The sequence below is a fragment of the Cherax quadricarinatus genome, chromosome 49 (genome assembly GCF_038502225.1).
Source record: "Cherax quadricarinatus isolate ZL_2023a chromosome 49, ASM3850222v1, whole genome shotgun sequence".
NCBI classification, from domain to species: Eukaryota; Metazoa; Arthropoda; class Malacostraca; order Decapoda; family Parastacidae; genus Cherax; species Cherax quadricarinatus.
The window spans coordinates 3,296,383-3,322,556 of NC_091340.1; the positions used below are offsets into that span (position 1 = coordinate 3,296,383).

Here is a 26,174-nt window from a genome sequence, read left to right on the forward strand (position 1 = left end):
GTATAGGTGTGTAGGTCAGGGGGAATAGTGACTGACAGATGATAGACATCATCCTTGACATGCACACAATTAAATGGGGACTTGTCACTACACACAACTTTAATCGAAACTTCAGTAGTGCAGTATTCGTATTTTTTGCAAATGAGTCATTTTGCAAAACAAAATGAAGAGGTTTCCTGGCAGGAGTTCAAGATATCATCCCAGTTTTTTCAAGAGATGATACTTTGTTTTTTTTGTGATGTGTCTCAGTATATCAGGATGGTTTTCTCTAGTCCTGCTATTAATATCTAAGGATGTTTCAGTACTTTCCTCTTTAGAAGGTTTTCAATAACATTTGAAATCAATCTAAAATGTCCAGGTTTTGGTTTCTTAAGAGGAGGGGTGTCAGGGGGCACATCAAAAGCAGTAGCAATGAGATGATTAATGGTGGATTTCCCACAACTATCATGAATACAGATCTCACTTGTGAGCACTTTTTAATGTGCCCATGCAAGAATGCAGGCCTTTTCTTCAACAGTGAGTTCATTCTTAACTATCTTCAACCTTTTCTATAGAAAATAACAGATCTGAGAGTCACTGGGGTCAAACAAGACAAAATAGCTCTCTGACTTGTAAAATGTGACTGTCCCTACTCAGTCTCTGAAAGCTACTGGTGGTGGTAGAATCTGGTAGTGAGAATAACCAGACACTAGAGGGGTTTATAGGAGTCATCAGATAAGCTGTCAGGAAATAATTACAGGAGTGAAATTCAAATAATGGAGAGCCACTTTTCAGACTGTTGCATAGGCATGCAAAATTTGAAATGTGCTTAGCCTGAAAATTCAAGAGTGAAAAAGAAAAATTTACGTATTTTGGTCGCTGCATGATCCAAGAAAGATATCCCCCATATCCCATAAGCCTAACCCCATCTACCTCAATGCATGCAAAAGTACTCTACAGTACTGAATTTGCAAAACAAAATTTTTTTTCTGACCATCGGTAGGTAGAATTAATACTGAAGATGGGACATCACGAGCTTAACATTGTTGGTTTAATAGGTTTAAAACCTATTGACTACACAAGGGTCATTAAGGTTGCATGTTACTTGCATAAACCCAATCAAGGATGCACTAATTCCTAAACTTGGTGCTAAAGTGAATTCTAAGTATACATGCCCTTAGAGATGCATAATTCTCAGTGTATATTACCTTTGAGCCTACTCTTCTCCTGTAGCCACAAATAGGTTATTAACATGAATAGATCTCTAGCCACAAATAGGTTATTAACATAAGTAGATCTTTGTTCCTGTATACAAATAAATAGAAATTTCCTAACCTTAAGTAGCACTTCACAAGAGCATGTACAAATCACTGGGTCTGTAATGGTATAAATCAGGGGATCCACTAAGTTACATTTATCTACAGGGAGAGCAACAGTTTGTAAGAAAAGCAGCCATCTATCTCTTAAGGCTCCTTGCTTGCCATTTCTCCACACTTTCAGCAGGGAAACCTCTGTGAAGTGAAGGTTTCCCAGTTTCCAGCCAATGTGAATCTGGAAGACTATGTAATGTATCATATTAATGTAGTTTTTAGAGGGCTGTTTCCATGAACCTTTTATATAGTAAGACCAAATAAAGTATGGGTGGGTGGGAATGATGTGGTTCAGGGGAGGCCATTTGAACTGTGAGTCTCAGCATTTCTGGCAAGACAGATATTAAGTAAGTGATGATGAATGCATTTCCTTCTTTAGGTCACCCTCCATTGGTTGGAAACTCATTTGATAAAAAATATAAAAATAAAGAAATAACTGACTTTATGGTTAAATTTTTGTTCTAAATTATTTTCTATTGCTATTGTATCTCTGCAGTTTTTTTTAAAACAGCTGAATTATTAGTGTTGTAACTGAAATGATGTGTCTGCCTGTTTTTGTTACTATGGAGTTTTAAGTAGCTACACCTTTTAAGTTAATTTTTTATTTTAGAATACAGTAGGACCCCCGTATCTGTGGGGGCCAAGTTCCAAACACCTGCCACGGATATTGAAACCGCAGATAGTAATGAACCCTATATATAAGTCGTTTTTCAGTTACATACATACCTATGATGAAGTTTAATTAATAAATTACTCACAATATGATGAAGTTTAATTGATAAATTACGCACAATGACTGGAGAATTGGCAGTTTTTCAATGACATTAAGCACGGCTTTTCTTAGGCTTTGAAGTACTTCTAGCATCACTACTTTTGCACTCTGAGGCCATTATTAAGCAAAAGTAAGGGTTATTTTCTGGCCACCATAAACCATGGATAACAGACCCACAGATACAGGGGTCCTACTGTATAACTTCATACGCATTATTGGAACACAAGGAAATCCTATCATACATTGTCCCTATGCCAGTAACTGTGGTGATGTAAATGAGATAGTATGTTAAATAGTGTTGGTCAACATCCATGGTCCAAGACTATTCACCCAGCAATCAGAAACATTGCCAGAACAAACACACAATTTATCAAAAGGAAACTGGATTACTACTTTTGCCAAGTACCAGATCACTCGAGTTGTGATGGATATGTTGGCCAGTGGGCTGCCAATAGCAACAACCTGGTTGAACAGGCAATCAACAGAAAAGCCTAACCCCAGGGTAGGCTGTGATGATAGAAAAGTTCACAAAACCAGTCACAGGTACTCCCTTGATAGTAGGTCAGAGGTAGATAAAAGGCACTGATAGGAATACCTTACTATTGATGGAATATCATCTACCTTTTTCCATAAAAAAGTCAGTCAGTCAGTAATATGAATGATATTTCATCTTCCTTGACAATTCAATAACAAGTTAAATTCTAATAAGGGCAAGAGAAGTCAATCTCTTGAATGATTCTCCTACACCTCTACTTCATTTCTACCAGTGTATTCAGAAGCATTCCTGTGCACTGTCAGTGCTTTCTTAGAAAATATTACTCTTATGGTCAGGGCTTAGTAAGGATTAAGGGTGCTCTTTGTACCTGTGAACAACACTGCAGTAAAGAACGGGTCTTTGAATTGCAAGTACATTAGCCAAGTAATATTTATGGAATTTTGTGTGCTGGTATTTCTAGTCATTTTTTCCAGGAATTCTAAGAATTCTTGTATATACTGTACTATATATGCATAGATAGGAATTAGAATAGGATAGAGGCACAAAAAATTAATACAGTATTGATAAATTAGATTAATAACCATGGAACAGTTGTGGGTTTGAACTTGCCATGGGTTCAAACCCCACCCATTCCATGGTTTGCTTGCAGTCGTGTTATGATTTCATGAGCCATAATGAAGTAGACTCTCAGGCTTTGGAGGATTAAATTATGTAACTCAGTTTGTAGTATAACATTGTGTGAATCCACTATACCAAGTTTTGTGGCATGCAGTTTTAAAGTGGCTATAGCATTTAAGTGTTAATTGAGTAGAAGTTCATTATTACATGAAATGAAGAATTGATTGGATAATATTGGCTGCTTTCACCACTGTGTTAGATAGCACTTAAAAAAAAAAAAAGCCACTTCTGTTTTACAATGGAAAGTTACAGATACTGTAATTGCGTCAGACCTGATTATTTCCCATTCCACTGGTGCTGTATGACCCTATATGAGTTATGCACTTCTTTGATTATAATAATAATAATTGTACTCTGAATTGAATACATGTATACTTTTCTAATATAAACTCGTAATTTGTATTAGTCTGCATGAAAATTCACCTTTTTTTTTTTTTGTCCTTTGCTGTTCTTTACCATATTTTCATTTAGCCTTATTTATTTTAAAGTAGTGTACATAAAAATGTCTGTCACCGGTTTGTATGTTTTCACACCAAAGCTGGATATTTACACATTCTGAAACTGACGTTTTGTAATCACGATTAAATACAATTTATGACTTCACATCTTGTTTTGGCTTCCTTGGATCTTGTCATGCGATCATTAACATAGGTGAAGTGGACGTGGTCTTTTTTTATGCCGCACTTATGTTTCTTCGTGTGTATCATACAGCTTGTATTAGTCATTAACAAAAATGAAGAGGATGTGGTTTTTACAAACAGTAGGCACGTTTCCTTGTAAAACAGGAATTATACAGGTTGTATTTAAAGGTTTTGATTAAAAAAGATATCATGGAGAACATACTTTTTACATTAATATTGGTCACACCAAGGACAGGCTTCTAGTAAATTCTACCATTGTGGCAATGATTGTTATCTGACAATATACATAAGTAGATAAATTAAGTGGACACATTGCTTATTGGGCACCATTTTTCTCTTGTACTGTATTTTCTTTTCTAAATGGGAGAAAGAATTAGCTTGAACAACACTACAAAGCTTAACAAATCTGACTGGATGTCAAAGCCCCGACACTGGTTGCCAAATCCCTGCACAGATAATTTAAACATTTACTAATTCAAACTTGCTGCATCAGTTGCCAAATATTCAGAAATGGAAAAAAAAACTTTGAGGCTTTGATTATAAGTGAAACAAGTCGCTCACAATTAAACATTATGCTTATTGATTCAATGGTCTTGGGTAGTTGGAAAGGAAAGTTCTTTCCTTCCAATGTTTTGAGAGACCTTAAAATTAATATAAGGATGAAATGTATAGTAACATCTACTTAGAAAAACAAGATGACATCTATAACCTAACAGCCCTTTAATAGGAAAGGGGTAGTGTGATGCCAGTGAAGGGGTCTTGCTCCAAGGGATTGGAGCTGCTCTCCCCTTCATTGGATCAAACCCGATTACCTCCCATTCCCCAGGTGCTGTATGATCCCCTTGTGGGTTTAGCATGTTTCCCTGATTATAACAGCATACCCTGCCCAATAAAGCACTGGTTGATGTCACACATAATTTGCCATATACTTGGCTAGAAAACAGTAGGTTTAATGACACCTCTGAACACATTACACACAAAGAATCCATATAATATTTTGCGACCAGATAAGCAAATGCAGAAATCAAGTGTACCAAAACCATATAGTGAAGACAGCAAGTAGACAGTTATAAGCAACTTGTCCGGAAAAACAATGACCAATAACAAAGTATACACTTCAGGAGTGCTGTAAAAGCATGTATACCAATTTGCTCTTGTAAAAAAGACACTTGGTGCTGAGCAAGCCATTGTTACAGACTATGCTTGGCTCTGGGTGGAGTTGTGTAGAAGTCTGGATGAAGAATGAGCAGGTAACACCAGAGTTTATTGACATCATCAATCACATATTTATGAAATGAGTGGCAAGGCTGGACTGGCTGGCCGGGCACCCTGGGGTGATGCGGGACACCTGCTAAATATAACATATCACACATGTGCCCTTTTAAGTTGACAAGATCAAGAATAGTATACTACTTGTAAACTGATAAACCTGGGAGAGACATAAATAAAATACACAATCATACTATATTTGAAGAGTATATGAAGTCCTTGAACCAGGCTGGCTTTCTTGTCCTCAGTGTTCTGGCAGGCATATCAATTACTGGGTTATCATCCACCAGCTGTAGTGACTCGTCCACACATGTGGTCCCTTCTGAGGATCACAATGGATCCATTAGCACTTGGAATACATGCAGGCTTCAGACGATGTCAATTCCTGAGTCTCAGCTGGCCACTTCCATCTGTATTGGTTTTAAGTTACCAGAACATCCTGACCCCAATGCCCATACATTTCCTGTTCCACAATTTTGTGGTGGGGTTGTGTGTCCTTATGTCATTTCCCACCTGGGAAGTAGGCATATGCTGGGTACCAAGATTATGCCTTTCTTTGACCCCTGTGACTTCAGTTATTTGCATCTTTTTGCAGTGCTGTGCCCTCCTACATTGCTAATCCACCCTGTAGTGCTGCCTGGTCATGAAAACAATCTTGTAGCTGTTTTCCCAAATGTGTGGGTAAGATATCTGTTTAAAGGGCTTGTTGAGGTACTGCACTAATGTTTTGGATTATTATTATTATTATCAAGGGGGAAGCGCTAAACCCGGAGGATTATACAGTGCCTGGGGGGTGGATGTGGAAGGCATTCAGGCTTAATTCAGGGAACTGGAGCACAGATCCAATTCCCTAAATCAAGAGCCCCTCACCAACATCAAGGAACCTTCCTTGAGGGGTAATGTTTTGGAGAGTGTCGGTCGGTAGAATGCCTTTTTTCAGTATTGTTACAAATTATCATCTTGGCCACACCAATGCAGCCTCTGCCCACCCATTAGACCGAGGAAAGTGGGTGGATAGCAGCCTGGCAGTGACACCACAGTGTTTGAAAAATTAAGCATTTCAGCTCTAGAGGTTGGTACTTCTGTCCATGGAAACTTTCTTGATAGCCACCCAACTCGGTGAAGTACGCCTCAGCTTTGGAATGAGGATGACTGATGAGGCAGGACTGGGCAGGAGTGACACCACCACCCAGCCTATCCATGTAGGCCATATACACTTGGCCATCAAGAAACAGGTCTGTCACTGCCTATTGAAACATGTTTTCCAGGAGTGGAATTAAGAGCAGTGGCTTCTGGTGCTGGGAGAAAGCAATCATTTCTCAAGTTTCACATGATGACTGATGGTACTACAGATCATCTTCCAGCACTGTCCAGAATACTACCTACCAAGTTCTGCATAATGTAGACTACTTCCTGGTAATCCTCATGCAGGTTGATCACTACCTGGTGCCGCAAAGACTGTGATTACGACACACACACTCTTAATAACTCATATGTGTAAAACACCAGCTCATCCACAATGGCAAACTTCTCCCTCACATTGTAGAATGTCTTGATATAGGGCTTATCTTGGGTATGACCACTGGGTTAGTCCTCTGTCCTGAGTCTGTTCATTAGCAGTAGATATTCAGGGTCAACCGTTGATACACTTGTCACCACTCGTCCACCACTCTTCCATTCTCCACTGTTAGGACTGCCATAGTGGCCACTGCTAACTTCCCATCTTGAACATGGTACAAGTTGTCCAGGGAAGCTTTCACATGGGATGATGGGGTAGGTGTCTTCTGCATGGTTCTTTTTCCCGAATGGTATTTAACATGAATATGGTACTGCAATGTCTTTTCCTTCAAGTGAAACAGCCTGGAATCTTTTCCTCCAAGTGAAACAGTCTGGAGTATTTTGGTTCAAGTGAAACAGCTTGGAATCTTTTCCTTCAAGTGAAACAACCTGGAATATTTTACTCCAAGTGAAACAGTCTGGAGTATTTTGGTTCAAGTGAAACTGCTTGGAATCTTTTCCTTCAAGTGAAACAGCCTGGAGTCTTTTCCTTCAGGTGAAACAGCCTGGAGTCTTTTCCTCCAAGTGAAATAGCCTGGAGCCTTTTCCTCCAAATAAAACAGCCTACAATACTGTAAGCACCTCTTCTTATACCGACATAACCCACATTAGTCAACATCATATAGTGGTACCCACACAGCACCAGATCCAAGGCATTGTGCGGCAGAATGGCATGTCGACTGTTATGCAGGAGCAGTAGTACCATGAGCCTGATGCCCTCTCTTTTTCACTCTGTGACTGCCACTGTTGGTCTAAATTTATTATAAAATTCTAGCCATTCATTTGTCATCTGTGAGATGGTGCTTTTGGAGCACTCAAACTTATCTTGCAGTTGGTCTCAGTACACTTCTTTTCCCATCGGCTTCAGGTGATCCCTGATAACCTGAAGCAGGTTTTCTCCCTGCTTTGAACTCGGGCTGCATCCTATTTGTGTTCTAGCAAATTCAGTAGGGTGATAGTCCTACTCACTGCACCATGTGAAGAGTCTGGATAAAGAATAAGTAGGTAACATAGCAGGTAAATGGTATGGTGATACCGACTGATATCCTGTGGTTCAGGATATTTTTTTTTTTTGCAGGAAACGTTTCACCACGAGTGGCTTCATAGATGTGAGTTTGTTGATATCATCAGTCACGTGTTTATAATGTGGGTGACGAGTCTGGACTGGCAAGCCAGGCGCTATAGGCAATGCCGGGTGCCTGCCGTTGTATCGTATTATCTGTATGACCCTGGTGGTTTAGCGCTTAGTGTTATTATAATAATGTATTAAGTCATACAAGGAGTAATATACCATGTCTCTCTTGTATATTAAACATAATACCATGTATAGGATGTGACAAAATATATGTAAGGGAAACAGCAAACTCTCTGGATATTAAGATCCGTAAGCATAAGACGACCTGCAGCCGTGACACTAAAAACTAGTGCTTCCAACACAGTCGATGTTGGACACCTTATGAATTTCAGCGAGACCAGGTTATTAAGATTTACGACGACTCGGGTGTATATAGGCTGCCCTAATTACCGTCAGTAGCATAATCCATCAAAAGTCCGGCAGTTGCACAATATCCAAGTTGTTGTTCCTCCTGTTAATCTTGATCATCCTTCTTTCTCGCCGCTACCCACTACCACCCACCACTTATACAGACATTCGAGCTGCGCACCCGTGCTGAATGGCCACAGGACACACGGGCCTGGTAGGCAACGCTCTCGCTTCACACGCTGTGTCGTGGTTCGATCCCCGGCAAGGGTGGAAACATAGGGCTGTCCCGTTCACCTAGGAAGCAAGTAGGTACCTGGGTGTTAGTTGACTGGTGTGGCTTGCATCCCATGGGACAAGGTTGAGGACCCCCGATGGAAATAAGACAGACAGCCCTCGATGACACACTACCTTTCTTGAGTTATTCAGGGTAACTAGCCCTCCGGGGTTAAAAATCCGAACAAACTCTTATCTTAGAGCTTCATACCAGCGAGAACACGGCCCTGAGACACCATATATATAACTGGCTCTTGCGGTAGCATCTCTGCTACTCCCTGCGAGCTCTGTGTGAGTGGGGAAAGTAGCATACGAGTCTTGTTGAGTTGCCGTGCTTCAATTACAGGAAGTCTGCGACGATTATAGCTAACTGCTGCACCACTTGTGCTGAAGAAGACTCACAGTGCACTTGTGATACGGTTGCCCCGCCATAGGGCTGTAAACAGTACTCCACTTGACCCAAAGGCTCACCGTGTTTGTCATAGGGTTATAAACGATATATCACTAGCACAAATTCTGACACTCCTGGAGCCAGTGACGAGTCACCATGTTGCAAAGATCTGTGTCAGGACTTCATTGCTGGTGAATATATTATCCTTATCTGTATTAAGACTAAAGAGAACACTCGTGACAAAACGTTTCTCATATAAAAATCTTTGAAAGGGTCCTAAGAAGCAAAATCGCCACCCATCTAGATACCCATCAATTACACAACCCAAGCAGCGCTGTATAGCCCTTGTGGCTTAGCGCTTCTTTTTTTATTATAATAATACACAACCCAAGGTAACATGGGTTTAGAGCAGGTCGCTCCTGTCTGTCCCAAGTACTGGATCACTACGACAAGGTCCTAGATGCACTAGAAGACAAAAAGAATGCAGATGTAATATACACAGACTTTGCAAAAGCCTTCGACAAGTGTGACCATGGCGTAATAGCGCACAAAATGCGTGCTAAAGGAATAACAGGAAAAGTTGGTAGATGGATCTATAATTTCCTCACAAACAACAAAAAGAGTAGTAGTCAACAGAGTAGTCTGAGGCGGCTACGGTGAAAAGCTCTGTTCCGCAAGGCACAGTACTCGCTCCCCTCTTGTTTCTCATCCTCATATGTGACATAGACAAGGATGTCAGCCACAGCACCGTGTCTTCCTTTGCAGATGACACCCGAATCTGCATGACAGTGTCTTCCATTGCAGACACTACAAGGCTCCAGGCGGACATCAACCAAATCTTTCAATGGGCTGCAGAAAACAATATGAAGTTCAACGATGAGAAATTTCAGTTACTCCAATATGGTAAACATGAGGAAATTAAAACTTCATCAGAGTATAAAACAAATTCCAGCCACAAAATAGAGCGGAAAACTAACGTCAAAGACCTGGGAGTGATCATGTCGGAGGATCTCACCTTCAAGGACCATAACATTGTATTAATCGCATTTGCTAGAAAAATGACAGGATGGATAATGAGAACCTTCAAAACTAGGGATGCCAAGCCCATGATGACACTCTTCAGGTCACTTGTTCTATCTAGGCTGGAATATTGCTGCACACTAACAGCACCTTTCAAGGCAGGTGAAATTGCTGACCTAGAAAATGTACAGAGAACCTTCACGGCACGCATAACGGAGATAATTACTGGGAGCGCTTGAAGTTCCTGAACCTGTACGCCCTGGAACGCAGGCAGGAGAGATACATGATTATATACACCTGGAAAATCCTAGAGGGACTAGTACCGAACTTGCACACGAAAATCACTCACTACGAAAGCAAAAGACTCGGCAGACGATACAACATCCCCCCCAATGAAAAGCAGGGGCGTCACTAGCACGTTAAGAGACAACACAATAAGTGTCAGGGGCTCAAGACTGTTCAACTGCCTCCCAGCATACATAAGGGGGGATTACCAATAGACCCCTGGCTGTCTTCAAGCAGGCACTGGACAAGCACCTAAAGTCGGTACCTGACCGGCCGGGCTGTGGCTCGTACTTTGGATTGCGTGCAGCCAGCAGTAACAGCCTGGTTGATCAGGCCCTGATCCACCATGAGGCCTGGTCACAGACCGGGTCGCGGGGGCGTTGACCCCCGTAACTCTCTCCAGGTAAATGTCTTGAACTATACACAAGTGCCTTTTTCCACATCTTGTCGGTATCACCACACCATTTACTTTCATTCAAGATGAGTTTAGTCTTCCCTGACTCAGCAGTCATACAAATTTCCAATGCTACGGAGCAGAATCAAGGGGCATATTGTATTGCCAAACCACTAGCTAAATTCATGTTACATGGGAAAACCCAACAGGTGACGCTGACTCCCACTGGCATCACAACCATATGAAGTGTCGTTTTGCCTGTGTGTGTGTGTATATATATATATATATATATATATATATATATATATATATATATATATATATATATATATATATATATATATATATACATATATATATATATATATACACACACACACACACACACACACAGGCAAAACGACACTTCATGTGGTTGTGATGCCAGTGGGAGTCAGCGTCACCTGTTGGGTTTTCCCATGTAACATGAATTTAGCTAGTGGTTTGGCAATACAATATGCCCCTTGATTCTGCTCCGTAGCATTGGAGCTTAAAATTCCTCAAGTCTAATGCGACAGGAGAGTATACACAAGTAAAGGCGAGTAGAGAAACGATGGAAGAGACCAGCTGTCATCTGTGGCTGTATCAGTGTTTGTGTATGTTTCGCCTGCTCTCGCGAATTCCTTGTGTGTGTGTGTATATATATATATATATATATATATATATATATATATATATATATATATATATATATATATATATATATATATATATATATATATATATATTTATTTATTTTATATATATATATATATTATATAGGGAGGTACCACCTCTAGAACTGTTATAGGGACCCTCATCCTCAGAGAAAAGAATAAACTTGCTTCAGGGAAAACTCAAGGTTTTCCCTGAAGCTGTTTGAGAATTTTCTCCTACCACCCCCTATATTTCAAGTATGTTTTATTTAAAGACAAAATACATTGGTCAAACATTCACAAAAATACAACAGAAAGTAAAACAACATAGGTAACTCAGAGCTACATCTCGAATACTTCGTCCAGTTCCCCTGCGGTGGGCCGCGTGCCCAGAATGCTGCAGGCATTTCCTCTTTGGATCGCAACACTGAGTCTCTGAAAGAGGAAGCTGGTCGCCCTGTGGTCCTTGGTTTCTATGATGAGCTTTTCACCCAGCTCTGAGGAACTTTAGAGCACACTTGTCCCATGCTCCAAGGGTCTCCGACCCTATTGGAATGAAGCTATAGCAAGGGGGAAGGTCTTCATATTTTCGGATCTTCTGGGTCTCCCTGTGGCTGGCAGCTCCACCCCTTTCCACTACAGAGTATGGGAAGTAGGTGTCTGCCAATGTGGCAGCACAGGTATAGTCCCAGGCAATCTGCTTTCCATCCTTCCAGGGTAGCATAGTGGCTCCATCAGGACGCTTTTGACTTCCACCAGACCTCTGTACTTGGGGTTCCCGTTGAGCTGGGCAACGGGCTGTGGCGAGGCTTCTCTTTATTATGTCATTGATCTCCTCATGTCTGGCATACTTCCCTTCTGCTGTGTTGCACACGAGACCATGAAGTCCGAATTGATCAGCTGTCGCCCTGCCGCAAATACACCTATGTTCGGTGAGGATGGGGGCGGCTAGGCGAAGAGCAACACCAATCCGAATGGCCTGTGGGTCGAGACGGGTGCCCAGGGAGGAATTGGGAACAGCTAACAGGAAATCTCCTGAGTGTGGTGCCTTCACTGCCAGGAGACGAGCTTTGTTCTTTCCTGAAGCATTGGAGAGCATTGTGTTGGCGATTTTTTCCATGATCGGTTTGTCCCAGTGGGACTGTTTGTGCTGTTTGGGAGGAGCTGGTCTACTGGAGGAGTCTGTAAGGGTGTCCCACCGAATCGCTGCTTCAGTAAACCTGGGGTCTTGAGCTCCTACCAAGTCTCTCAAGCGTTCGGGCACTATCTTCTTGACTAATGCACTGGAAGCCAAACACGAAGACAGAAAAGCAGGTAAAGCAACATGTGTTGCTTTACGCACCCCTATACCTCCCAGTCGCACTGGGAGGGTTGCCTGATCCCATTGCTCATCCTCTAGTGACAGGTTCAGTGCCTTCTTAAAAGTTGATCTCAGGCGTGCGTCATATTCATCGAGTGTTGGGTTGTCAAAAGAGGGTGCACACCTCAAGAAGTAAGTGAGTCTTGGCATAGTAAGACACCTTGTGAGGAGATACGGAGCATCATGGGCATCAAGATCGCTTATTCTCTCCTCCATTCTCATCAGGTCATTCAATTTGTCCCTGAGGACAGTATCGATGGCCTGGTGACCCAGCGGTGCCCCCAACAGGGTACTGTTAGACGGAGTTGTAGTTGAGACTTCTGGGAGGATTCTTCGCACAGCATTGATTATTTCCTGGTTCGCTGTGATGATTTCACACTTGGAGGGATTGAGGATGAGTCCCAAGTCTTCTCCCTGTGTTTTCACCAGTTGTAGGTCCCCCACGAGGGACTCTTCAGTACCTGCCAGAGTGCCGTCATCCAGGTACCAGATATTGAGCTCACTGCGTAGGCTGCAAGTTCTCTTACTGCCAAGCAGAAGAGAAGTGGAGCGAGTGGGTCACCCTGCTGAACACTCTCTGATGATTGAATTTCATGTTCTCCAAACAAAAGAATTGAGGGTTTGCTGTAGCCGGCTGAAATGAAGGGAAAGAGACTGGGGAACCGAACCCGAACAGCTGGCAAAACAGCATCTCTCTTCACCATATTAAAGGCATTTCTAAAATCAAGTTTGACTATGGCCTTGTCTTCTGGTAGGTCCCTGATGTAGGCCCTTGCCGCATGAGCTGCAGCTTCACTGCCTTGAGAGACCCCAAAGCCCAGTTGGTGTGGCTGGAGTAAAGTGGCAGCTTCTAGGCAAATGTTTCTCACTGCTGCTTTGGCAACGAGACGGCGAAGAGTGTTTCCAACTGCAATGGGTCTGATTCCCCCATCCCTCTTCTTCAAAGCACATAGTGAGGCTCCAAAAAAGAAAGGTTTAATTTCTTCTGGGATTCGCCCAGCCAGGCAATTGTTGACGAAAGTTGTTAACTCGGTGAGAAGAATTGATGCAGATTCACCGAGTACTGGATTTACCATCTCTTTGAGGTGCAGAGCGAAATGAAGTATAAAAGAAAGATTTGCTCTGCACCAGCTGTGTTTCTGCCATATGTCAGAAATACATGTGATTCTATACAACATGACCTGCAAAATGGCTTTGATATATGACTTTTACATATGAAGTACTGTATGCTATTTGTAGCATTCCCCACGTAACCGCAGGTCTTCCTAAGAGGTACATTGAAATGGCAAGAGTGTTAGTGACAGCGATGAATTTATGAAGTTTATTGAGCTACCAGTACAAGGAACTTCACAAATGGTGATTTAACATGGCTGAGCGTGGATTCACCAGTTAGTGATGTGCTGGCAAACTGTTCACCACCTCTGGTGGCTAAAGCTCCCGCTTCACACACGGAGGGCCCGGGTTCGATTCCCGGCGGGTGGAAACATTTCGACACGTTTCCTTACACCTGTTGTCCTGTTCACCTAGCAGCAAATAGGTACCTGGGTGTTAGTCGACTGGTGTGGGTCGCATCCTGGGGGACAAGATTAAGGACCCCAATGGAAATAAGTTAGACAGTCCTCGATGACGCACAGACTTTCTTGGGTTATCCTGGGTGGCTAACCCTCTGGGGTTAAAAATCCGAACGAAATCTTATCTTATCTTATCTGACTTGCCCTGGAAAAAAATTTCAGCGCTACCGGTATGCTTATATTTCGGAACTGACCTTACCGAAGATGTCCTCAATATTTTGTAATTTCGTATTTCCTCCCTTGTCTGCAAATTTAAATGTGTTTAGTTTATAAGTAAGTTTATTCAGGTATACACAAATACAGTTACATAGAATTATCATACATAGCAGCATATGTGTAGAGAACCTAGGATAACCCAAAAAAGTCAGTGACTTATTTCCATTGGGGTCCTTTATATGGTGTTTTATTCCCGCGGTCGCGTTTGGCTTCGACTTGGCCTAAGTGTGTTAATTAAGAAGATCAACTGGTTGGTCCTCAAGTAAAATGACTGTGTTTCTTAAAACACTACCACATTAGAAATGATCGTGTTCATGTCATTTCTTGAAAGTTGATGCTCTGCTTTTCATAAACCATGTGCACACCTTTTGGGTTACAGAGCTAGATAGTGTGTGGCCAAACTAAGAACTCGGAGATGTCGAGATCAAGATTGTCAAAGTGAATCCCAGATTTTTCTTTTTTCATATGAAGACCTGCCACAGCCCATAATTATTAAAACATAATAATATACTTTTGCCTAACTAAACAGGAGCAAGTGAAGAAATGATCTCTTTTATAAAGAAGGTCCGACGTGAAACATTTTTGCAAGTTTGAGAGTTTCCCGAAGTCACTCTACCCTGATACAATTGGGAACTTGTGTCCAATTTCCAATATATTCGGTACTGGGTTGAAGATATATTTGTTCTTAGACAAACCTGCCAAACTGACCATTACTGTCTGCTTCAGGCTATATGGATGATTTCTAACGAATCTTGTATCTAAATTAGGCTAAATGGTAGAGTTAACGCTTTTGCCTCTACTCTCCATCCACCGTAAATGACACTGTGGGTCTTACAGCCAGATGAACGCAGAGAACTCCACTGGAAGACACCTCTTCAGACTGCCACCCGGATTTACTTCGACTATTTGATAGAGCTTTGAGCACATTCGATGTAATTAATCAGTTGCTTTGTGAAGAAGGAAGAACGACTGAAATGCTAAATATAAATTACAGTTGAAAGTGATTATGAGTATTTTCAATCTGGCCGAATAGATAAAATTGGTTAATTAGCAAGAACTCGTTTAAAATTAAGTCCTTTCTAAAATTTTCTCATATGTTGAAAGATATATTTTTTCATTTATTTTAATGTAAAAATTAATAATTATGTACTAAAAGAACCTTAGAAAACTTACCTAGCCTTATAACAAACTCAATTAAATTTAGCCTAATCTAACTAAATATATTTTAGATAAGTTTACAATAATTTAATAATAAACAAACACAATGAAATATATGTTTTCGTTAGGTTCGGAATGATTTTTGCGAAATTATTGTATACACAAATTTTAGCTTGCCTTATTCGGCAAGAAGAGCGTTGCTATTTAAGCCAAAATCGCAAGTTTTACCTATTCGGCACATTATATATATATATATATATATATATATATATATATATATATATATATATATATATATATATAATATTATATATATATATATATATATATATATATATATATATATATATATATATATATATATATATATATATATATATATATATATATATATATATATATATATATATATATATATATATATATATATATATATATATATATATATATATATATTATATATACATATATATATTATATATAAGTATCAACTGAATGTGTCTACTAAACTTCAGTCTACTAAGTTGACTTTGGAGTGACATGGGTCATAATAAACTCCATTTTATACTGTATGTATGTATGTGTGTGTATGTATATATTATATATATATATATATATATATATATATATATATATATATATATAATATGTATGTATATAATATATATGTTATTTTTATAAAAAATAAAAATAACATATATATATTATATATATACATATTATATATATATTATATATATATATATATATATATATATATATATATATATATATATATATATATATATATATATATATATATATATATATATATTATACATATAATATACATACACACATACATACATACAGGGGCCAGGAGCTAGGACTCGACCCCTGCAACCACAAATAGGTGAGTACAGTATAAAATGGAGTTTATTATGACCCATGTCACTCCAAAGTCAACTTAGTAGACTGAAGTTTAGTAGACACATTCAGTTGATACTTCTGGATATAAATCCAGGAAGACTCTAGTCTTATTTCGATGATTAGACACTTTCGTCTAATTTTTAGCTTTTATGAAGCTCTGCGATATCTTCCTCCGAGTTTATTACTTGGCCTAGTTTTGTGTGGTCATCGAGTTTACTCATGTCACTGATTTATTCCCTCGTCAAGGTCATTAATGTAGAATACGAATCACAAAAAACATAACTATTACCAACAATGCGCCCTTGACGCCACCCGTCCTGCATGCAGCGTTGTCATCCTCGCATCATTATTGCGTTTTTTATGATGGCTCACTTGTGAAAGCTTAGAAAAATGCTTCGATCTGATGACATACTTGATGGTTAATTATTTTTAATTGTGTTATACTTGGATGCTGTAAGGAGTGTTTTTTTTCTATTGTTATATAGGGAATTATTTAAACCTCTTATGTCATCCTCTAAATCTCCCTTATATTTTGCTGTTTGTTTATTATCATTGTTTTATAGACTAAGGGTTGTGATAATAATTTTGTCAATATCAGTGAACCTTGGGTTGAATTTGTGTTTTGTTAATATTATTAAATTTAGCTATTTTATAACACTGTGTTATCTGTTTGCATTATGATCTGTTGAGTCAAATTCAGTCATTGTTTTCACTGTTGTGGTTTACAGGCTCCCTGTTCTTCCCTGATCCCTGCAGACCCACCACACCACAAGCTGTAGCCTCCAGCTACCAACACAGAATCCCATTTTGTGATATAACAAACAATTCATCTAGCTCCTTCAGGGCAGCCGAACAGCCCAAAGTTCAGAATAGTAGTTATGTGAACAATGAGAAACCTGAGGAGGTTTCGAACAAAATTGAAGTGGACAATGAATTAATGTCCACAGATGAATTGAAGAGCACAGTTAAGGTATACACAGGCGGCTACATAGTGGCAGAGACTACGGGTGAGGCAAATATTGATCTGTGTGCGGACATGCTCAGGGAAACACACGGCTGTGAGCCATATTTGTTTTTCTTATAAAGAACACACCCACTGATAATTATATACAAGAGGATAATCGACACTGAAGCATTAGTAAATAGGTAAGGTATAGTATCTTCCTCTTGTTAATGTCTCTTATCAAATATGTGATTTATTATGATGCACGTCGTTGATAACAGGCTTAAATTTCAGTATTTATTACTTTTGTAATTGTGTAATTATATATATATATATATATATATATATATATATATATATATATATATATATATATATATATATATATATATATATATATATATATATATATATATATATATATATATATATATATATACATATTATATATTACACACACACACGTTAATGTGTGTACTGCTCGTGAAGGTTGGTATTTCATACGGGAGTAACATACCTGCTGTCTCCCACCGTCTCAAGGTGACATGAAAAAAAGAAAAAAACTATGAAGTTTTTCTTTCCTTTTACATTTTATAATTTATACAGGATAAGAAGTTGCTGCTCTTTGCTCCCGGCATTTTAGTCGCCTCTTGCGGCACGCATGATTTATTGAGGAAGGATTCTTCCCCCCTTCCCCATGGAGTATACCTGGAGATACCTGGAGAGGGTTTCGGGGGTCAACACCCCCGCGGCTCGGTCTGAGACCAGGCCTCGTGGTGGATCAGGGTCTGATCAACAGTAAGAACAAGAACTATTAAGAAAATAGAAGAAAACTCAGATGGGTATGTTTACACATGCATGTATACGTATACACACCCATCTGGTTAGTTGTTGCTGTCCACCAACCTACTACGTATATTATGAATTATGACCAAGTTGTGCAAGATAATGTTGCCCCTGGCTGGTGATACGCAAATGCTAGTTTACTACACAGCTGAATACTGTACATCCTCTACATCATTTCATATTCTTTGAACTAACCCTTGTTTCCCCTTTCTTCACAAATCTCCGCAGACAGTGCATGCATGAGCTTAGTCTACAAGGGAAGACGCCACTGATCCATGTTCTCAATCCACAAATTTAGTCCATCATCTTCACTGTTGGCGTCACTCACAAAAACACCGTAACACCTGTTCTGGTTACCCGGTCTTCTCACGTACTGCACCTTCAGTTCGATTATGTATAGAGAGCTCCCCAATCTAACAACGAAGTTCCTCATATATTGCATGTGCGTTCTTCACACATTTGTAGGTATTGGTTACCTTAGTGTGATATACTGTACAATTCATTAATACCATAACGCATGAATAGTGGCCGCTGTATCAAGCCTACTATATCTAGCTATTAACCCAGCTTTTACACCATTTCATCCTGACTTTCTCTGTGGAGTGTACTCACCTTGGCTAAAAGGTCTTCCTAGTTATAATGAATGATAGTACGGTAATGTAAATAAGTTGAAGGCTGTAACACCTACATGTATGCGCACAAAGACAAAAAATATATTTGGACAATGTTTTGCCCTAAGTAGGCCTTTACCTTTACCCTTAGCGAAACATCGTCTAAATCAAGGCTTGTTCTGCATACTTTTCTTCGTTAAATAGAAATAATAACTGCATGGAGCCACTGAGTCAACGTGTTATTTAGCTATAACACTTTTATAAAAGTAAAATAATCACTGGGGTGAAAACTGACAACTATTTTAAATAGTTTCAATTGAATTTACCCTTAATATAACCGTTTCCATCACACAACTCGCTTAATATAAAAAAATTACATAATTAAAACACCGAAGAGCTGATCTCAATACCGACCAACAATTTATTATGGGCCCAATTTACAAGAGCGTAAACAGTCTTCAGATCACCAAGTTTCAGTATTTTATTACAAGCTCAAGTCTTATTACAAGCTCAAGTCTTATTACAATCTCAAGTCTTCATTATTGACGGCTCCTTTCAAGGCAGCAATGATATTAAGAGCTGGAAAAAGTAGAGATGGCATACTGCCCGCCTAAGATAAGATAAGATAAGATTTCGTTCGGATTTTTAACCCCGGAGGGTTAGCCACCCAGGATAACCCAAGAAAGTCAGTGCGTCATCGAGGACTGTCTACCTTATTTCCATTGGGGTCCTTAATCTTGTCCCCCAGGATGCGACCCACACCAGTCGACTAACACCCAGGTACCTATTTGCTGCTAGGTGAACAGGACAACAGGTGTAAGGAAACGTGTCGAAATGTTTCCACCCACCGGGAATCGAACCCGGGCCCTCCGTGTGTGAAGCGGGAGCTTTAGCCACCAGGCCACCGGGCCTATAGATAGTAAAGTATTTAAACTTAGAATATAATCTCTGGATTGAAGAAGAGATACTTAATAATATACACATTGAAGAGACACTGCTATAATAACGTAGTGAAGTGCGAGATATGGAAGACAGTATAATATTAATCAATGAAAAGTTGGGGCGCCATGAATACAATAAGAGAACGCTGTTAGTTACCATTTTGTCCTAGGTGCAATATCCGTGTTCCAAGACAGTTTCAGGGAGCTGTAGCATCTCCAGAATTCTCACCAAAATTATCCATCCTAACCAAGAATGCAGCTGCAGTAGGCCTACTGATACCAGCAGATACCAGAAACTGCCGGAACAAGTTTGGAGGCTTTCAAGAGAAACTTGAATCTCCCTCAAGTGCCACATCAACCAGGCTATGATGAATATGTGGGTCACTGTGCCTGGTTGAACAGGTAATCAACAGAAAAGTCAGGTCCTCAGGCCGGGCTGCGAGGGCGGAAAAAGAAAACTAAGAGGCCTTCACAGGTACATCACAGGGGCTTCCTCAAGGAAGGTAGTTGATGCCGGTGAGGGTGTTCTTGATCCGAAAAATTGGATCTATCCTCTCGTTATTTGGATCGAACCTAACTGTCTTCCATTCCCCAGGCATTTTAAAGACTCCATTGGGTTCAGTACTTCTTGAACGTAATAATAATTCTACCAAAGCACAAGTCGAGACTTCTGTCTAGCCTCTCGCAGAACCAACATTTTTATGTAATTATCAAAATTACATATACCGCATTATGTGGCTTCTCTGATCTTTACAACATTTTACAAAGTAAGATCAAGAATTAAGTATACTTAACACATCGTCATGCAGGACAGTTTTCTGTGATACTCCATCACAGAGGATGGGTTTATATACACGATAATAAAATTGTCAGCCTGAGCTGGGAGACTTTAATAGGGCGATGCTGATGTCACCCGTTGGTTCAGCTGGGCTGTAGTTATTTTTAATGGGTACTATTATTTTATATGGCATGTCACACACACCTGGTGTAAAGTATGATATCACTCAAAAATTACCCAACCGAGAACCTTTAAATACCGCGGACAAAAAAATCAATACTAGTAAGGCACGGTAGCACTAAATGGGTTGACAAGCAATATGAACAATATTATGTACGTGTCAGAAAGTAATACGATATAGTACATCAACACTAGTACAACAATATTATATAAAAAAGTGAATAACTATCACTGCAACACAATACAGAGGGATACGCTAGTCAAGTTGCAAGCATAATGCAACACAGACATTGTATGTTTATTAACAAATGGTGCACGTTTCATTGATAAGTTTGAAATCTTTGTTTAGGTAAGGGTACTATACATATAAAACTTATTTCTAACTATAAATGTGTAGATTAAAAAAAAAAAATGCTGGCCAACGTTCAAATCTGCATGCATATCAGAAGAGGTGTGAGGCTGTAGCCTACCATCATTTTTTTTTTCAGCATCTATAGGAAAATGAAAGCTTCAGATTTTATAATACATTCGTTACCAAACGTAACGTTATCATGAACCTGTGACATTACTATGTACCTCAAAGAACACTACTTACATTATAACACTCTTATGTACCTTTACCTCACCTGTGGTATTTGTGCTTGGGATCTACTATACCAAATCACATTAAACCATTAATAACCCAGGAAAAAGTCGATGTGCGTACTATCACCCATTCCAGTGCCAGACAACACAGCAAAAGCTTCAACTTAATATATAAAATATGCACTCATATTACTGTGCCTACTGTATATATATATATATATATATATATATATATATATATATATATATATATATATATATATATATATATATATATATATATATATATATATATATATATATATATTGAACATTAAACTCCAACATTTGTCCTTGATAGCTGCAACAGAACACAGGCACAGCACAGGACTAAATTCTCTTTGACAGCCCCCTTCTCCGACTTGCCCTATGCAAAAACTCAATGCGCAAAGAGACCACAAGACTTCATTACCCGAATCATCGAAAGGTTCCTGGTCTGACAATCGATAAGTTATTGTTTAAAAATAACGTAGCTTAACTTCCTCTATTTTCAACATTACTAATCATTCATATGCTATGTATGATAATCTGTGTAACTGTATTTGTGTTCACTATAACAGGTCGCTCCTGTCTGTCTCAACTATTGGATCACTACGACAAGGTCCTAAATGCACTAGAAGACAAAAAGAATGCAGATGTAATATATACAGACTTTGCAAAAGCCTTCGACAAGTGTGACCATGGCGTAATAGCGCACAAAATGCGTGCTAAAGGAATAACAGGAAAAGTCGGTCGATGGATCTATAATTTCCTCACTAACAGAACACAGAGAGTAGTCGTCAACAGAGTAAAGTCCGAGGCAGCTACGGTGAAAAGCTCTGTTCCACAAGGCACAGTACTCGCTCCCATCTTGTTCCTCATCCTCATATCCGACATAGACAAGGATGTCAGCCACAGCACCGTGTCTTCCTTTGCAGATGACACCCGAATCTGCATGAGTGTCTTCCATTGCAGACACTGCAAAGCTCCAGGCGGACATCAACCAAATCTTTCAGTGGGCTGCAGAAAACAATATGAAGTTCAACGATGAGAAATTTCAATTACTCAGATATGGTAAACATGAGGAAATTAAATCTTCATCAGAGTACAAAACAAATTCTGGCCACAAAATAGAGCGAAACACCAACGTCAAAGACCTGGGAGTGATCATGTCGGAGGATCTCACCTTCAAGGACCATAACATTGTATCAATCGCATCTGCTAGAAAAATGACAGGATGGATAATGAGAACCTTCAAAACTAGGGAGGCCAAGCCCATGATGACACTCTTCAGGTCACTTGTTCTATCTAGGCTGGAATATTGCTGCACACTAACAGCACCTTTCAAGGCAGGTGAAATTGCCGACCTAGAAAATGTACAGAGAACTTTCACGGCGCGCATAACGGAGATAAAACACCTCAATTATTGGGAGCGCTTGAGGTTCCTAAACCTGTATTCCCTGGAACGCAGGAGGGAGAGATACATGATTATATACACCTGGAAAATCCTAGAGGGACTAGTACCGAACTTGCACACGAAAATCACTCACTACGAAAGCAAAAGACTTGGCAGACGATGCACCATCCCCCCAATAAAAAGCAGGGGTGTCACGAGCACGTTAAGAGACCATACAATAAGTGTCAGGGGCCCGAGACTGTTCAACTGCCTCCCAGCACACATAAGGGGGATTACCAACAGACCCCTGGCAGTCTTCAAGCTGGCACTGGACAAGCACCTAAAGTCAGTTCCTGATCAGCCGGGCTGTGGCTCGTACGTTGGTTTGCGTGCAGCCAGCAGCAACAGCCAGGTAAACTCCAGGTAAATTATTATAAATTGTGGAGTAAGTTGACTAAATACTAAGTGACTAAATACTAGTTTGTGAGTTTAGCAATGTGAATGCTTTTGTTTTGGCCCAATACATAGTTTCTATATTGGAGTATCACAGGCAAACTTATGACTAGTTAGGAATCATTATTATAAGATTAAGATACGTATTTCTGTGCTTATAGTCAAATGGGTGAGCGAGTGTAAGTGTGAACCACCAGGTGCTTTTTATGTAGTTATCAGGGAGATAAGATGTTTTCTAACGGTAGTTTTGAAGGTGATGAATGTGTCTGCAGTTCTAGAGTTTTCAGGTAGGGTATTCCAGATTTTAGGGCCTTTGACATACATTGAGTTTTTGTAAAGGTTTAGTCGGACACGGGGAATGTCGTAGAGATGTTTGTGTCTGGTGTTATGCCTGTGGGTCCTGTCACAACTATCAAGAAAGCATTTTAGGTCAAGGTTAATATTGGAATTTAGGGCCCTGTATATGTAGATTGCACAGTAGTAAGTGTGGATGTTCTGAACAGGGAGTAAGTTTAGATCTATGAAGAGTGGTGGGTTGTGTTGCCAGGGATGGGATTTAGTGATTTTTCTTACTGCGGCTTTTTGTTGAGTTATTATTGACTTTAGGTGTGTTGCTGCAGTTGATCCCCAAGCACAAATAGCGTAGGTGAGGTATGGATATATAAGTGAATGGTATAGTGTGAGAAGGGCATTTTGCGGCACGTAGTATCCTATTTTGGAGAGGATCCCAACTGTTTTGGATACTTTTTTTGATATGTGTTGGATATGGGTGCTGAAATTCAGGTTGTCGAGGTATAGGCCTAGGAATTTGCCCTCATTTTGTCTGGCAATTAGAGTGCTGTCGATCTTAATGTTAAGTTGTCCAGCACCTGCTCTGCTACCAAACATAATATAATAGGTTTTGTCATTGTTAAGTGTAAGTTTATTGGCTGTCATCCAAGTTGATATTTTGAGCAGCTCCTCATTAACAATGGTGTTGAGGGTGTCAAGGTTAGGGTGAGAGATGACATAAGTCATGTCGTCAGCAAAGAGAATGGGTTTCATGTGTTGGGATACGTTTGGAAGATCATTGATGTAAATGAGGAAGAGCAGGGGTCCAAGGACACTTCCCTGCGGAACTCCAGTATCAAGTGGCCGTATTGATGAGGCTGTGTCTTTAATGGTGACATACTGATACCTATTAGTAAGGTAGGATTTGAAATATGCAAGCGCATGGCCTCTTATACCATAATGATCAAGTTTGTGGAGTTAGGATGCCGTGGTCTGTGTCAAAAGCTTTTCTTACCTGGAGTTTACCTGGAGAGAGTTTCGGGGGTCAACGCCCCCGCGGCCCGGTCTGTGACCAGGCCTCCTGGTGGATCAGCGCCTGATCAACCAGGCTGTTGCTGCTGGCTGCACGCAAACCAACATACGAGCCACAGCCCGGCTGATCAGGAACTGACTTTAGGTGCTTGTCCAGTGCCAGCTTGAAGACTGCCAGGGGTCTGTTGGTAATCCCCCTTATGTGTGCTGGGAGGCAGTTGAACAGTCTCGGGCCCCTGACACTTATTGTAAAGTCTCTTAACGTGCTAGTGACACCCCTGCTTTTCATTGGGGGGATGGTGCATCGTCTGCCAAGTCTTTTGCTTTCGTAGTGAGTGATTTTCGTGTGCAAGTTCGGTACTAGTCCCTCTAGGATTTTCCAGGTGTATATAATCATGTATCTCTCCCTCCTGCGTTCCAGGGAATACAGGTTTAGAAACCTCAAGCGCTCCCAGTAATTGAGGTGTTTTATCTCCGTTATGCGCGCCGTGAAAGTTCTCTGTACATTTTCTAGGTCGGCAATTTCACCTGCCTTGAAAGGTGCTGTTAGAGTGCAGCAATATTCCAGCCTAGATAGAACAAGTGACCTGAAGAGTGTCATCATGGGCTTGGCCTCCCTAGTTTTGAAGGTTCTCATTATCCATCCTGTCAATAAAAATTCCTAGCTGATATTCCTTATTTTCCAATGCTGTGTAAAGCAGATCTAGCATTTTTACAATTGCATCATTAGTGCTTTTACTTTTCCTGAATCCCAATTGGCAGGGGCTGAGTATGTTTTGTGCCGTTATAAATGAATACAGTCTCCTGTGCACAAGTTTCTCAAAGATTTTCGATAACAATGGTAAGTTTGATATTGGCCTATAGTTGTTTACATCTGTAGGGTCACCACCTTTATGTATTGGTGTAACCATAAATATAAGAAATTTAAGCCCTAGCCTGGGTGAAGAGGGTGGATGGTCTCTCCTAGAATGAAAATGATTCGGGAAAAGAAATAGTATTGGAAATGTTCATATATATATATATATATATATATATATATATATATATATGATATATATATATGATATATATATATATGAAATATATATATATATATGATATATATATATTATATATATATATATATATATTATATATATATATTATATATATATATATATTATATATATATATATATATTTGATATATATATATATATATGATATATATATATATATATATGATATATATATATGATATATATATATATATATATATATATATATATATATATATATATATATATATATATATTATATTTATATATATATATATATATATATATATATATATATATATATATATATATATATATATATATATATATATATATTATGAACATTTCCAATACTATTTCTTTTCCCGAATCATTTTCATTCTAGGAGAGACCATCCACCCTCTTCATACATATACATACATACAGGTTTAGAGCTTGTTGTGAGTTTTGTTAAGATAAATAAGGGTTATGAAGGGAAAAATTGCATTGTGTAATGAATTGTGTGATGCACTGAAGGTCATATTCAGTGTTGTGCAGTGCAGGTGTATGATGCACTGAAGGTGGTCATACGGTGCTAAGTATGACAATT

General features: G+C 39.5%; 1 protein-coding gene across 3 annotated transcripts in view; it reads left to right on the top strand.

Annotated features, from left to right (window-relative positions):
- The window catches only part of LOC128696975 (ankyrin repeat domain-containing protein 10), a 163,272-nt gene that overhangs the window by 129,700 nt on the left and 7,398 nt on the right, over positions 1-26,174 (top strand). Inside the window, exon 6 of one of the 3 annotated variants that reach the window (XM_053788424.2) lies at positions 17,225-17,647. The exons of 1 other annotated variant lie outside the window; for it this stretch is intronic. In XM_053788424.2, coding sequence (XP_053644399.2) covers positions 17,225-17,580 — 356 coding nt within the window. In that variant the 3' untranslated portion in view covers positions 17,581-17,647. The remainder of the gene's footprint in view (positions 1-17,224; positions 17,648-26,174) is intronic. One more of the 3 variants, XM_053788423.2, reaches the window with a different exon arrangement.